This window comes from Gobio gobio (genome assembly GCF_949357685.1).
Source record: "Gobio gobio genome assembly, chromosome: 19".
Lineage (NCBI taxonomy): Eukaryota > Metazoa > Chordata > Actinopteri > Cypriniformes > Gobionidae > Gobio > Gobio gobio.
The window spans coordinates 23,289,228-23,305,931 of NC_137112.1; the positions used below are offsets into that span (position 1 = coordinate 23,289,228).

Genomic DNA, 16,704 nt, shown 5'->3' on the forward strand with positions numbered 1-16,704 from the left:
CATCATTCCACGCCACATGTGGGCCAGATCATCAATACACATGTGCCAGATGTGGGCCCGATCTGGGCGGACACAATGTTGCTATTACTTCAAATCACAGAAAGGCAGTTTACTGGGCTAACCCTGCCAAGTAAGACAATGAATATGTCTTGCTTTCTGTCTTTCAATGACCTCAAATTAACATCTCATTCAAAGAATGGTGCCTTTTAATAGTGTACAGTAGCATCATCATCGCTATACTGGTGCATTAGCACACACACACACACACACACACACACAAAGAGACGTCAGGGTGAGCACCCCCTGGTCTCACTTCTTGCAGCAATTTTTTTTTTATAAGTCTCCCGTCCAGGCACTGGCCAAGCCCAGTCCTGCTTAGCTTTAGTAGTAAACCAGGTTAGAGGGACAGGGTGTCAGGTGCTCCAATGCAAACAAAAAATGTACTCGGTTGATGCAAGGAGGCACTTCTTAAGTTCGGCCCTGACAGACCCCAATATGTCCCATACAAGTCAATTCACCTTTCTTTATATAGCGCATTATACAATACAGATTGTTTCAAGGAAGCTTTACAGTTCAGTGTTGGTTCAGTTCCGTTGTAAAGATAATCAATTATTAAAATACACAAACATAATACAGCAAACATGCATTTCATATTTCTGTCAGCAGAATACAGCGGAATAAAATAAAACAAACAGATATTATAGTTTAAATGAATCTAAAGGCATGGCCTCGTTCTGCAAAATTTCATAGGTTAAGTAGGTCCATTGTCAATAATGTAGCGACGCATGAAGCACTGCTTACTCAAATTTGTAGCAAATTTGAATGTGAAAACTCGTCAACTCGTCATCAGCAATTACCATTTCAATCCTATCAGCATGAGAGGAAGGCTATATATAGTATATATACAGTATACACACACACACACAGTCGACTCACCTACATTCCTCGACAGTTTTCAGCATCCCTCCACCACCCCGACTCCTCACTTCTTGGCTTGTTCCACAGCCAGGAATACTCTGGATTCGGGCCAAATACTGAGCTCGGAGCCCTCTCCTCGGACAGCACGCCAAATACGCATACCACTTATTCTATCGGACTTATTTGTAAGTGTGAACTCGTGAAACTGCACTAACCTGCTGTAGGCCACCAGATTTACACTTTATAAATGAAGAAAAGATTTGCATTGCATTACAAATTACAATTAACATACATTGGAATTTACTGCAGCTTGTTTATTGTTGTCATTTATGTTGTCTTTTTTCAGAAACTGCATCAACAGCACGAAGCATCCATTAAGGACAACCAACTACAGAGATCCAGGAGTAGCTCAGAGCACCAGAAAAAGAGAGCTGATACACACAGAATTCAACCTGCAGTGACAGCTGCACATGTACATTATAACAGACTGGAATTCTTTACTGACAAGGCTTCACTTTCACCTTGACGACACTCACATAACATGCATCGAGTTCATCGAGAGGAGAACCTCTGGGAAACAGCATGACAAGGAGATCGCTAACTATTACAGATAAATCCCAGAGAGTTTGTAGAAATTCTTTTTGTGATTTACACCAACAAAAAAAAAAGGTTATTTTGGGTAATTATTTCTCATTATGACACATAAAAGGTGGGATTTGCAGTAAATTCTTCATGTGAACTTGTAGTCCAATTGCTGTTCCATTATAAGGTAAATTATGTATTTAAAAAAAAAATACTTTCCTTATAGAGTCCAGGTCAGTCTTATATTCCTTTGGAATACCTCACAGACATACCAGTTCACTTGTTAACACACAAAGAGATTAAGTAATTCATAAGTGCTTTTTCAAAGTGCTTCCATATTTCAGTAGAGTGTTTTCAGTAGATTTGCACAAACTCCAGAACACAGTATCAGCAATTATAGTCAGATGTAGAATGAAGGACGTTACCCTTTTGCAAAGCAATTATCATTCATAAAGAGTCAACAAAACACTTTAACTCAGATTTCACCATGAGGACTACAAGGCAATATTTTTTCATATCATTGTATCTCTACAACATACACTAAACAATCGTGCGTAAACACACATACACATAAACTCAACTTGACATCTCAGTCACACGTTTATGTAAGTCAAGTATGAACAAAAAGAGCAGCAATATAAATAAACCCGAATCTTATTTTACAATCTGCCTTGTAGGAATTTGAGAATATAAAGATTATGTAAATACAATACAGCTGAGAGGAATTTTGATAATGTAGTTTGGTTTACCCTCAGAGGGCAAAACCATTGTGCTCTTAAGTCGTCAGAAGCAGGATCTCCTGAAAGCTCTACTGACTCAAAGTGTAGTGAACCCGGTCATTCAGATATTCTTCATAGAATCAAATAAATTATTTAAAACCAAATGACCCAAAAAGTGTTAGCACATTGTCACTCTTTGAAATGCCTGCTGCTTTGTAGCTTTTTGTAGTAGTTTTCCTGTTCAGTGTGGTTCTGATTGCCCTCCCTGTCCAGCAAAACTAGAGGGGTCTTGCGGCGCAGACTGCGACCTTCTGAGGTTTGACCAACAGGTGGGAGTTGAGGGGGAAGTGGTGGCTGGGGAGGTTGAGGGGGCTGGGGAGGCCCGTGGTCAGCCTCACTGACGGAAGAACAAGGAGAGTTGCTCCTGAGATGACGGTAACTGCGGGAACCCTCGCGGTTGAGGTTTTTGAGCTCGTATGACTCGGCCATGTTTCCATCACAAGATCCTCTCCACTCCCATGGGTTATTGGGATTAGAGGTCATACGAACTACAGGGTGGTGGGGGGCGTGGGCATCAACGGTGATGATGCCTGAACCGCTGTCACGTTCCGAGCGATTGGGTGATGATTCTGTGCCCGTGATGGATGAGGTACCAGAGGAGGACGAAGTCTCAGAGGATTTTGCTGATCCAGACAAGAGTCCCTGTTGCTTTGACATAGCAATGACCTGCATGATCCGAGGCTGATTTCCTGTCTTGAGAACTGTAATATTAGCACCACTTTTCTCAGTGATGGACTGCCATTTGGCCCGAGTGCTGGCGCTTTTAGGAGATACAGGTGGGGGGACTGAGGGCTGTCCAGGGGGACGAGGGGGCATCACTACTCTTGCACCTGCAGGTGGGTTAGCTTGTTTAGTAGTTTGTGGAACAGATGCATAAGTTGAAGAATGGACGCTGTCCTCCTCTGTGGTTGTGTCGTCCCCACCATCTGAGCCCAGCTCGCTTGTGTCCTCATCGGGCAAGCTGCCGCCTCGCATCTCCATTGACTTTTGCTTCCATTCAGATACTAATTGATGTGACCGCATGGGGTCCAGCGGTACAGGAACAGGTACTGTCACCAGACGTCTTGTTGGTTCCTCTGGAGCTGTAGCACGGGGTAATGTGTTACTGAAAGTTACCATGGTCTCCTTCCCCATTGGGCTGCGAGGCGCCAGTAGCTCCACGTCCACACTGGCTCTCTTTAAACTTCCCAATGAGGTTTTCTCTCGCTGTACAGGCCGGTTCAGCCCATCTAGAGATGCTGGTGATGTGATTTCCTCATTGCTCTCAGAGGCGTGGCCTTTGTTATAGACAGAGTCATGACCTCGCTGGGCCAGAGCCCTCAAAGCATCCTTCTGCAGAGGAGGGGGTTGTGGGATGAAAGTGTCCTCGGGAGATTTGAAGTTGGCAACAGCATGGAAAGCCTGCAATGAATCAGAATTTCAAGCTAAAGGGGCTTAGTTACACAACAATGAACAATTATTATCAAGCAATCAGCATTTGGTTTAGGGTTAGAGTAATGCTTAGGGCTAGGGCTTGAACAACATTCATAAAAACCAACCTCTGATTTAAGGTGTAGTAAATGGTTATGGTTTGAGATGGCATTAAGGATAGGGTTAGGGTTAGTAGCACGTTTGTTAATGTTGATGATCCATAATTCTAATTGGCAAAATCACTGGCACAGTCACTAATTTTGTTCATGCTTTTATCCAAAATGACTTAGATTGCAATCAATGGCATTCATATTTTATACCCCTTTTCGGCATTCCCTAGGTATCAAAATGGCTTTGTGCCATGCTCTACTGCAGGCATAGCCAACCCTGAGGGCTACCTTCCTGCGAACTTCAGTTTCAATCCTGCCTGTAATTTTTAAGTAATAATGAACATCTTGCTTATGTGGTTCAGGTGTATTTGATTAGGGTTTGAGCTGGTAACCCTCCAGGAGCATGACTGTCTACCCCTGATACTGTTTAAGCTACAGCAGGGATTTTCAAATCATTCTTGAAGCCTACCCAGCACTGCACATTTTGGGTGTCAGCCTTATGTAACCTGGCTGAATTAAATTATATTTTATTAACAAGGTTCGGGAGGAGCACATTCAAATAATTGACACAAGTGGAGGGCACTCAGCTAATCAACAATAGAGGTATATACGGAGCAGTCCTACCTCCGTTTGTTGACAGTTATCAGCATCCCTCCACCACCCCTTCTCCACACTTTTAGTTCTAACCACTTACGGGGGGAGGGGGGTACTCTGGGTTCGGGCCAAATTCCGAGCTCGAAGCCCTCCCCCCGAACAGCACGCCAAATACGCATTTAAATTTACTCTCTATAAATTATATGTAAGTGTGAACTTGTGAACTCATCAGATGATTATTGGAGTACTCTATGATTTGATCTGGGTGTGTACAATAAGGTAAATATCCAAAATATGTAGTGCTGGGGAGGCTCCAGGGTCGGTTTAAAAATTCTAAAAATTTGATTTAGCCAGGATCAATGTGCTCCTGGATCAATGTCTCCATCAACAGGTGTGCATGTATGGCTCAAACTTTAGAGTATGCCACTAGCAACTCCACAGTCAATTCTCCTTGTAAAATGTATAGCTTGAATGCAATGTAAGTTGCATCCTTTTTTGGATTAACAAATGTCAAATGTAAATATAGCCCTAATCCTGAAGGAACAGGTAGTTTACTGAATGCTGTTGAAGTCCATATCCCCAGGCTTTGCCCAACCCAAAACACTAAAATCTGATTAGTTGGTTATAATGTTGCTCTAGAACCAACAAGAACTTAGATGCAGGAACATATTCTACGTGGGTGAAACACATTAAGCTCATTAGCAACATGACGTGATATTGAAAGGTTGGATTCTAAAATCCACTGCCACTCAATATCCGAATTAAATTCATAATCAAAGCCTTAATCAATATTTATCCTCTATATTTTTTAATGATTGTTAATGATTCTTTCCAGTTATGATATTGCTTAATCAAGAGAACCCCTGATTGTTTGTTTCTTCCTTTATGTTTTCTAAAGTTTGTATTTGGTCTCTGAGTGGTGACTGAGGGTCTGTCCTAGGGATCTGTGATGTGTCGCTAAACACTTGATTTCAGTTATGTGTCTGGATTTTGGAGGCATCACACACCCCTAACCTGACAGGAGTGCAGTAACCGTGCTTGCTCACTTAGCCCGGCTTCCAGGGATGAAATATGGATCTGTCTTTCGTTTTTATATTATATTGTTTTCCTTTCATATTTCCTTTTACTGAAACAAACACTAAATAATTGTATGAATATTGCCTATACTATTGTCTGTACCTCTCACTGAGAGAAAGCACATGTTATCAGTATGTTTTGGGGAGCATTCTAGTTAGAGCTGGAACTCACCAAATCCAACCTTGGAGAGACTGTGTCTATGTGTATGTGCATAATATTCTGTGTTACAGATCAGTATTGGAGGTGGATTACGGGCATCCTAAGAGATGGTGGACTTGTTGCTTTGGGCAAGCTGGCGCCTGCTCCAGATCTGGGAGGTCACTACGTGCCTAATTCCGGGGTGAAAGCGTCAACAAGTGATCTATGGACACGTGAACCTGATTAACTGACAATGTGTGGAAATTTACCATGACTGTTTATTTTCTCTGAACCAATCAGAATCATCCAATGACGTGGCTAAACCTTGAAAACAGTATAACTGTTCACAAATTGTATGTACGAGAGACTGGTTGAGAGGGAGCGCGGCCTAGTATGAACTCCTTGTGAGACTTGAAGCTGGCTTCTGCTGATGAAACTGCAAACTATTCTTCAGTCAAATTTTCTTTAATTAATTGCACTCCTGACTCTTCATTTTTCACAACTGGTCTTGGGTCCTAAACTGTTATCCTCTAACAACATGACATAATATGGGGGATGGCTGTCCAAATACACTACATCACATCTGCAAATATACAGTCATTAGAAAACCAATCACTCACCAGGTATGCAGCAATACCAGCGCCAATACAGAACCCAACATACACATCGATGGGGTGACTGCGGTATTGAGTAATCTGAGTGAGGCCCGTCAATGCAGCCGCAATGGCAAAGGCAAACACCAGAACGGGTTTGAGCAGCTTGGTGCTATCTGAGATTGTTGAGTTGAAGTACATCTAGAAGAGTAGAGAGCAGCAGAGGTCTCCAGCTGTCATGTGCAAATTAATAACAAGCTGCCTCAAAGCTTCTGACAGTCTGACAAGCGCAAGGTGGGAAGCAGTAACAACTTATCTCCACGTCTGTCGCTTGAAGAGGATCCTGCCAAGTACCTAGACATGTGAAGTGCTTATTTATAATTAGACTTCCACTAATCTAGTGAACATAATGCAACTGAGCATATTAAATCACACCTTCATTTTCTTACAAATTTGATCAGTGTTTAAATATATTACTTGTGTCAGTGCATGTGACATGTCTTTTCCATGCACATCTAAATTTTAATGCAATATTATGTTGGTTGTTTATTATTTCTATCTACTGTACAACCTCTTTAAACTGTACTAAATACTCTCCATTTCTCTTAAAGAGGAATTTACAGAACTAGCCTATTAGGCTTATATAAACAGTATTTACTGTAAACATTTAGTAAACACGGATTGACACTGTGTCGAAGAGACTTACTGAAATATAAACAGCAGCAAAGGAAGAGAGGGTTGCATGCTGGGAAGGGAAGGTTTTCCTGTCACAAAGGAAAGCAAACATCTAGAGTAAGTCTACACCAGATATGCAGCAATGTCAAACATTTAAATTTAAAAAAAGGGAGTGAGTAGGGAGTGCTCTACAGAAAGATAATCACAAAAGGGAGAAAGAAAATGGTGATTGTACAAGGCTGAAGTTAATCAGTTAATCACATAATCAGATGTTATTCAGTAGCTAAACATTCAATTACCTGGCCGACAGAATAGCATGCTGATCCTGGCCAGCGCAAATGTCTTTGGTGATGTAAGGGTTCTTGTCACAGGATACACCTGGGACAGTATAATTGGGTTTGCACACTGTGAGAAAGAATGGTGTGTGATAGCCAGTGGCTAGCTGGATGACATCAGTAACCAGTGCTGTTGCACAAAGCCCAAACACATGAACACCTACAAGGAGAGACAGATCATGAGGAATGAAACACTGATGACTCATTTCATCAGTTTCATGTAACACTCTGTGCCTGACTCATGTTACATAATGTTCATCTGCATCATTTCTATTCGGATTTCGTTTCACACATTGGAAGAAAAAGACAGATTTTCCCTAGATTTCTAGTCATTTCTTTCAATAGAAAGGCTTTATCAATATAATTTTACAACCCAACTCCTTTCAGTTTCCTGTGAAGTCACAAAATCCAGTTAAAAAGAATACATTTAGTTTTTAAAAAAATAACAGTGTAAGGCAAATAGAGACCGGAATTATACAGTAAATCACATCCCTCAGATTCAGCATATTTTAGCATCAAACACCCTGATTTTTGCCAAATTTCCTTACAATTAAAAGATGGTAACGTACCAACAAAACGAACAGTTCTCCGCAGGAAAGAGTTAAAATTACATCCACCAGCATTGATGCTTCCCTCAATCCCTGGACGGACCTTAAGTTTGGACTGCATACAATACAGCAGACCTTCACCCATCATGATCTGAACACAACAAGAATTATATGATTGTTAATCTTTTTTTTTTTACTTTGGCCTTTGTAAATATAATTTGAGGATAATTAAATATAATATACTTATTTCAGATATTAAATGTAGAGAAATATAACTTGATAAAAGGTATAGCATTTTTTTTTTTCTTTGGAACAATGTGCACAAATACAATAAAATCTCACAGAGGCAGCAGGGCCAGCAAATGCCAGACTCAGGAGCATGAGCAGAGGAATGAGCTCATCGCCGCTGTCCACGTAGGGCATGCTGAGTGAACGGTCATGGCAGCGGAATCCCACCTGCGCTGGCTGGAGCACATCCGTCAGTTCCAGGAAGTACAGTGAAACCATGGAGGACGCCACAATGGGTAGCTATTTTCTCAGGGGAGTGAGAGTGTGTGTAATTACATGGTAATAACTAATTTATTACAATGTAATAAATGCACAAGTCTTTTTCAATTTTAAAATGTACTAAATTTCTCTTTCACAAGTACAAACAGATATTAAAGATTGATAATACACAAACATATCAACATCAGAGCACAGTTTAATTACTGTGGCAGATGGCAGTTAAATGTCAACACAGAGTACTGTACTCCAGGGCTGACAGTGTGGGGGAAAGGTATACACACTAACTCACTCAAACTGACTGCTATTATGCATTTTCAATTATGTCTTCAATAATAAATGAGGAAGTTCAGTTGTTTAGGTAATTACCTGAGACATGAATTGCTCTATTGAAGTATTAAAATGGTAATAAACGATGGCACGTACCTCTACGAAATAGAAGCAGGGTAGCAGCGTCAAACTGTCTTTGGGTGGTTTCTTCTTGATTTTTTCACGTGCAGTCATCATGTTGGTGATCTTCTGAAGTTATTCTGTCAACACATGAGTTCCCAGCCATGAAAAGACTTAACAAGCGCAGTTTATTTATGCTAATTGCTAATGCTAATCAGAAGGCGGTATTAGCGAGTGGCACATACTTGTTCTAGAGAGCATTTGAATGGACAAAAATTTGGATACGCCCATGAGTGTGACATGAGAAAGAAATACTTTAATAGCTGCTTAAATATGTATAGCTGCTTACATTTTAATATAAAGATAACATATAAAGCATATAAAGATAACAGATATAGACTAACATAGACTAATAGACCTTATGCGCCAGAGAAACAAGCGTGCAGTCATTTTTAGAATGTTGTCTCTGAACTTCCGTTTTTGTGATAGATAAGATCTGTATGTTTCTGTGGCATCCATTCTATGGATTTACTTATTGTATGGTTAACAAAAGTTATCATGAGCATTGTAATGTTTTAAACGGATGTCATAACATACAATATATTGCCAAAAGTATTGGGACATCCTTCCAAATCATTGAATTCAGGTGTTCCAATCACCTCCATGGCCACAGGTGTATAAAATCAAGCACCTAGGCATGCAGACTGATTCTACAAACATTTGTGAAAAAATCGGTCGCTTTAAGGAACTCAGTGAATTCAAGTGTGGTTACCGTGATAGGTTGCCACCTGTGCAATAAGTCCACTAGTGAAATGTCCTCACTACTAAATATTCCACAGTCAACTGTTAGTGGTATTACAACAAATTGGAAGCAATTGGGAAAAAACAGCAACTCAGCCACGAAGTGGAAGACCACGTAAAATCACAGAGCGGGGTCAGTGCATGCTGAGGATTAAGAATGGAATGTCATTAAAGAGCACCTATCATGGAATTTTGAAATTTACCTTTCATGTAGTGTGTAACATAGATCTAAGTGAACAAAAACATCCTGCATAGTTTGAAATATGACAGTGCACCGTATATATAGTTATTTTCTTTCAAAAGTAAGAGTCGACTCTGAGTCATTTTTAAGAATCGTTAGAAGACCGAAGCTTTTTCTCTGACTAGATGACGTCAACTTGTCAAGTTATTTGAATACGATACGCCCACTTATTGCGCTCCAAGACGCCAGTGAAAACTAGAAAACATCATGGCGACGAGACCCTGTGTTCTGAAGTGCCACTCAAAAGCAAACTTTTTTCATCTGCCCAAGGATGAGCATTTGAAGACTAAGTGGCTTGAAGACAAACCATACATCGACGCGATTGAGTGTTTATTAATCGTCAAATGTATGTTTCGCGATCTCAGGAAGCTTTTATTATGGACTTCTATTATGGCATATGGTTCTTCTTCGTCTGTCTGTACATGGACTACATGTGCACAGAGCGCCCTCCGGCTGCCAGTATGAATTGAAAACAACACATAAGAGACTCAATCGCTCATGATTAGGCTATCTGCGCATTTTGAGGAAGTATTGAATAAAAAATACTCCTCTGTTTAGAAATTTGACACAGACATATGAGAATCTATCAATATGTCTCCTCATCTGCACACTTTTGAACTAAAAGCCCTGAGGGATGTTGATTTGTCGCTAGTCTTCGTGAGGAGAATAGAGGAGTTATTTTATGAATGAGATCAGCTGAGGCTCATATTACAATCAAACGGTACAGACGCGGTTTTCATATTCATAACTCCTGACACATATTAACAAATTACTGTCACTATAAAACTTTGATGGGCGTTCCGTTTCCGAAAATATCTGCACAGACTATACCAATCACAACTGACTGGGTCATCGGACCAATCACCGCAGATTAGCGTCACGTAAAGGCGGGGTTTTGAAAAGTGAATCACTAAAGGAATCATTTGAGAATCGCTGTCAAAACAGGTAAAAATTAATGCATATTATAAGAAAACTAAAGTCTTTTTTGTCATTGCATGCATGCAAAACTGTTGTTGGGGACTTCTAAAACAATATTTGGAACATTTTAGATGCCATGATAGGTGCTCTTTAAAGTTAATGTGCATGTAAAGGCAGGCGTACCATAACTTTTGGTAATATGGTGTATGTCAGTAGACTGGGAAGATTTTAAAACTGGCAGTTCATTCATAAATCTGCAAGATCTTTATCTTCATGCTGTGGAAATACAAACCGGCAGACAGAACACAACGAGCACATCGCTGCAAAGGGGTGGGGCTATATAAACGCAAGTTAAATAAAACTTCCAAAGGCCAAAAATGCATTTTCAATCTTAAATCAAGTTTGAGTAAAAAAAAACAAAAAAAATCATATTTTGCACATTAGAAATATATTAAGATTGATAATACATAAAAAAAATGATGATAAGGAAATAAGTATTAATAATATATTTATATATTTAATTATATTTTGAAATATAAATGTGTGAGCTTTGGTCATATCCACAGGAAAAGACATGCACCAAAATTTTCTAATTATTATTTTCTCATCTGAAACAGAATGAAGCCCTCCTGAATAAATGGATAACAGACTGTGTGCCTGAGGGGAAAAAATTAAATAAACAGCTCCTCTCAGAATATTCTCAAAAGAGCATAATGAACAAATGTTGATGTGGGCTATTGTTTGAGCAGCCATTGAGAGAATAGTGTTTTGTGCTCTAACAGTGACTAAACAAGGCACTTGTCCTGAAGACACTCTCCCAAATCTCGAGTGGGAGTGAGCGAGGCTCTGCTGAAATTAGCAGGGAGCCTGTTTTCAAGAGTGGGAGCTCTGTTTATCTCGAAAAGCCGCATATGTCTCACAGGCAAAAGATTTCTGAGTGTGTGTGTGTGACTTTTAAGGAAGAACGCATAGGCTCTAAATTCTCTCCAAAAAGACAGTGTTTGTGCTCACACATACTCACAGCGAGGGGCTTTGACTGCTGAGAAAGTTAATTAAACTTGACTGGGTTTCTCACACAAGTCTGTTCCCTATGAAAGTGGGGTTAAATAGTGAGCTGTGCAACACTGCTCCTTTTTGACCCTGGTTTGTTTGCAAGAATCCAAGCAAAATGTATCCACGGCATTGCAGAACAATATATGGGTCAATATAGATTTGGAGCAACGATAACCAGTCACGGCGAAATCATTAGCTATACACTTGAAGTGAAGAGACCCAGGAAAAATCAATAATGTAATCAGATAAGAATGAGCTAGATCAGTCTCGCTAATGTCCAAACATCATGAGAAAAGTCACTGATGATGATTTCAATTAAACTGGAAATTTAGACTGACAGTCACACTAAATCACCTTGATTATTGTTCACAGAATAGACATTCAATATATATATATATATATATATATATATATATATATATATATATATATATATATATATTAGTATTAGAGTGCTGTCAAATCGATTAATCACATCCAAAACAAAAGTTAGTGTTTAAATATGTGTGTACTGTGTATAATTATGTAGCCTATATATAAATGCACAGTCATTCATGTATATATTTAAGAAATATCTGCATGTATAAACCGTATATATATTTATATAATTTATATTATATATAAATATAACAAATATATTATTATTAGGCCTACTTTAAAATATACATGAATGACTGTGTATTTACATAATAATTATACAGTAGCCTACACACACATGGATGCGATTAATCGTGATTAATCAATTTGACTGCACTAATATAATATATATATATATATATATATATATATATATATATATATATATATATATATATATATATATATATATATATATATATATATATATATATATATATTGTTGTGTGCGTGTGTGTGTGTGTGTGTGTGTGTGTGTGTGTGTGTGTGTGTGTGTGTGTGTGTACACTATAACTACAGTGATATATCCACATTAAACAAGTATGCAAAATGACAGGATTATAACTAAATTATTGTCATTTTTTCTGTAGTGAATTAAGTGGCAGTTTTTTTTATCAATAACTCAGGAATTTATCAGGTGTAGGTTCATTGATCAGGTGTCAGTTGAACTGAAACCTTGAGAGAATCGCTGCACATCAGTGTAATGAATGACCTGCAGTCAATATCAACATCGATACACGTTTACATACAAAATCATTTTGATGCATACTACAAAGTGAGACTGAGACTGGTTGTTATATAAAACTAAAATTTCTGCCGTACAGCGTCACTGCGACACCGTCAGTGATAATTTATCGAAATAATAGGCTGCGTGTCCACTGGATGCGACGCGACTGTACCCGGACGCGTTTTCTCCCACATAGGCTAATTGTAAAGGCAGAGTTCTTGTCGCGTCGCGTCAGGAGTAGCCTACATGTTGTTTATTCTGGCAGATTTGCTGCTGTTCATCATGCAGGTACAAATGTGAGGAAAAATCTCACCTTGACTGCGAAAACAGACGATTGCCTGAAGGAACGGGGATATCCTGAGTGAAAAATTCCCAGCTTATTCCTTCTTCACTGCGGCTTTCAGTTCATATTCCTCTTTCTGCTCACGTTTTCCACGGAGCAATCACGCAGCCGTGGACTCCAGTTATATGCCTGCCTGCTGGAACCAACCACAATATTCCTCAACTCACTTGAGCTGCTGTTACAGCTGCTGTTCAGCAGACATGCAATTGGTCAGACATCCATTATCTGAGGGGCTTCAGTAGCAGAAGGACCCCAATATTAGCCTATATAGATAGAGCTAACAATGATTTGTCAGTTCTGCATAAAGCTGCATCAATTGATCTTAATATAAAATAGGTCCATCAGCAGCCATCAGGTGTGGCAGCATTCCTGAGCATCTTCTGAGCGTGAAATCTGTGGTGATGTCCTCCAGCAGTGGTAACCAGTGTTGCCAACTCTCGTGAGACAAATAAGCAACCGCAGCTTCAAAAACAAGCCCAAAACAAGCCCAATATTATTATATTATTTATTATCATCAATATTATTTATAATAAATCATTTTTTTATCAATAAATGAGCCTGCAACATATTAAACTGAAACCTCTCAGAGTTTGAAAAGCAAAAACAGATGTGATTTTATAAAAATCATCAAATTCCAATAAAGGACACACAATATCCTCCGATCAGCTGTGAACAGAAGAGGTTTGGAGAGTGAAGAGTGACATGGAGGCCAATTATGGTAACCCATAGTCGGAGTTAGTGCACACATATTAGGGGCAGTAAGTGAACACGCACACTGCAAACCGTGAAAAAGACAAGCCCTGCATCTCATTGTGCACACTATCTGCCCTAAATAGTACTGAAAATTACTAATGTCACACTATTTAGGATGGATAGTGTGCACATTGGGACACAAGCACTAGAGCGCTGCAAAATAGCCACATATTTAAAATAAAATAAATTCGAACCATACCTACTGTTTATTATTAATAGACTTGTTTTTTTATAATAGGCTGTAATTTTAAATACATTACATACACAAAAATATTTTTTTTAATTAAATTAGGTGCCTCTCCTCCCTCTTTCCTCTCCATCTCTGCTTGTGCTACTGTTTGTAAAAATGTATACGTCTATTTATGTCTACTGACTATCATTACGTGCATTTATAACGTCACATGCCTGCACGTTGAACGCGATTTTTCTTCAATGAGGGGGAGAAGGAGGCGGGATATAAAAGGACGGATTACTACAGCACTTGTATCGTTGCACTGAATGGCTATTAGCTGTGAGAAGACAGTGTCAGTCAATGTATTGGACAAAACAGCGACCATAAATGTAAAGAAACGAAGTTGCTCGTTATATTTTCCTAAAAAGCAACCACATTTTTTAAAATAAGCCCAAAAAACCGCAACCCGCGACTCGTGATTTTTTTAACGCGACTTGCCAAAAAAAGAAGCCCAAAGTCGCGTGTTATACGCGGACATGACAACTATGGTGGTAACATGGTAGCTACTGCACAGGTAACGTGTTTAGATAACAGGGTGGGGGTGGTGGGGGTACTGGTTTATTGGACAACTTATGTTCAATAGCAGGATGAAAACACACATGAACACCCCTACACATCATAATGTCATGTTTGCTGTAGTCTTACAAACGGTTTCCTTTCCAGCCATGTTAGGTAGGCTATCACTGAATAAGCAAATAGCCTACAATTAGACTATGTGGATTGCATGTGTTTTATTAATTTAATTTAATAAATATGGAATAAAGAATGTAGGACACAAATCTGTTGAAATGCTGTTATTTGCATCATAGTTTTAATTTTCATGCATTAGCCTATAGTTCATCAGCGGTCACTCAATAAAACCTATGTGATTCATACAGTATTTATTATAACAATATAATAATGTGATTAGATTAAAACCTGTGGACCCCCAATATAAAAAGACAAGATGTCTTGGTAACACTTTTTTTTTTATCTTTCATTAATAACATTAACAAACACTTTCCTCAACAAGACATATCTTACATCTATAGATACATTTGAAGTATATAGAAAATACACTACGATTCAAAAGTTCGGGGGCGGGAAGATTTAAAAAAAATATATATATTTTTGAAAGAAGTCTCTTATGCTCTCCAAGGATGCATTTATTTAATCAAAATACAGTAAAAATAAGAAATATTGTGGAAAAACTTTTACAATTTAAAATAACATTTCTATGTTAATATTGTCACGGATCTGCCAGGCTCTCACCCCAGTGCACATCACAGTGGACACCCTCACCGGAAATCTGATCACACACACCTGCAGCTCATCTGCACACTCAACAGGACTGCTATATAAGCACACACCTCTTCTGCCTTATTGTCTGGTCTTGTTTTCACTAAGTGGACTACTTACATGTTCTCCAGCATTATATACTTCAGTGTATCCTCTCAAAGAACCCAGACCCCAGAAAACCTTTTGTTGTTGAAGTGAATGCATCTACCACTGGGGTGGGAACAGTGCTGTCTTAGCAGCAGGGGAATCCGGCCAGACTCCATCCATGTGCCTTTTCCAAGAAGCTCACCTCAGCAGAGAGAAACCATTACATCGGTAACAGAGAGCTCCTTGCCATCCCTTGAGAAGTGGAGGCTTTGGTTGGAGGGTGCACAACATCCTTTTACAGTATTAACGGATCAAAAGAATCTAGAGTATTTAAGACAAGCTAAGAGATTAAACCATTGTCAAGCCAGATGGGCTTTTTTATTTTTATTTTATGTTTTTACCCGATTCAATTTCTTATCCAGGTACAAATGTGAAAGCTAATGCTCTCTCCTGTCTGCCTTCATTGTCCAGTCTTGTTTTCACAAAGTGGATTACTTGCCTGTTCTCCAGCATCTCCCCTTCCTTTTTTGTCTCCTGTTGAAAACAATTATCCATACAAACGATAAGGTGTGTGCATCTGCCTGGTCTGTCATCCACGATCTCCTGCAAGAAAAGGAAAGTCCTTTTATGAAGCCATATCCACTCTCCAAAGACGATTTAAACTGCTTGCTTACCAGCATTTGCCATTCTGTTCATTGCTGTTAACAACAATTCTCTCTGTCTGATTCTACATTCTGTAACGAATATATTTAATTTTTTCCTTTTGAAATGTTGAATTTTCAGAAGCCATTACTAGTCTTCAGTGTCACACGATCCTTCAGAAATCACTTTCAGGTGCTGATTTGGTGTTCCAAGAAACTTTTTTTTTTTTTTTTACTATCAATGTTAAATAGTATTTTTGTGGAAACAATTTTTTTTTTTTTAAAGAATAGAAAGCTCAATAACAGCAATTATTTAAAATAAAAATCTTTTGTAACACAAAACTTTACTGTCATTTCTGATCAATTGAATGCCTCCTTGCTTGAATGTTTGTTTGGTGTGTGTGTGTGTGTGTTTTTTTTTTAAGTCTTACTAACCTAAAATTCAATATCAAGAACTCCATTATAAACATTAAAATGATATAACACAAAAATTACCTTTGGGTCACCACTGATTTTGAGATTTATTTTTCTTTGCTTGCTTCCAGATGGTCTGAATATGG

General features: G+C 38.8%; 1 protein-coding gene across 1 annotated transcript; it reads right to left on the bottom strand.

The window, feature by feature from the left end:
- Nucleotides 1–1,213: 1,213 nt before the first annotated feature.
- plppr3b (phospholipid phosphatase related 3b) lies at nucleotides 1,214–13,297 on the bottom strand. The gene is made up of 8 exons (XM_079843930.1): nucleotides 13,124–13,297; nucleotides 8,690–8,793; nucleotides 8,102–8,287; nucleotides 7,781–7,910; nucleotides 7,176–7,371; nucleotides 6,908–6,965; nucleotides 6,229–6,402; nucleotides 1,214–3,680 (listed from the first exon to the last, which is right to left on the bottom strand). Exons 2-8 carry the CDS (start codon nucleotides 8,768–8,770, stop codon nucleotides 2,409–2,411), a joined length of 2,097 nt encoding a protein of 698 aa, XP_079700056.1. The 5' UTR covers nucleotides 8,771–8,793; nucleotides 13,124–13,297; the 3' UTR covers nucleotides 1,214–2,408.
- Nucleotides 13,298–16,704: the final 3,407 nt, after the last annotated feature.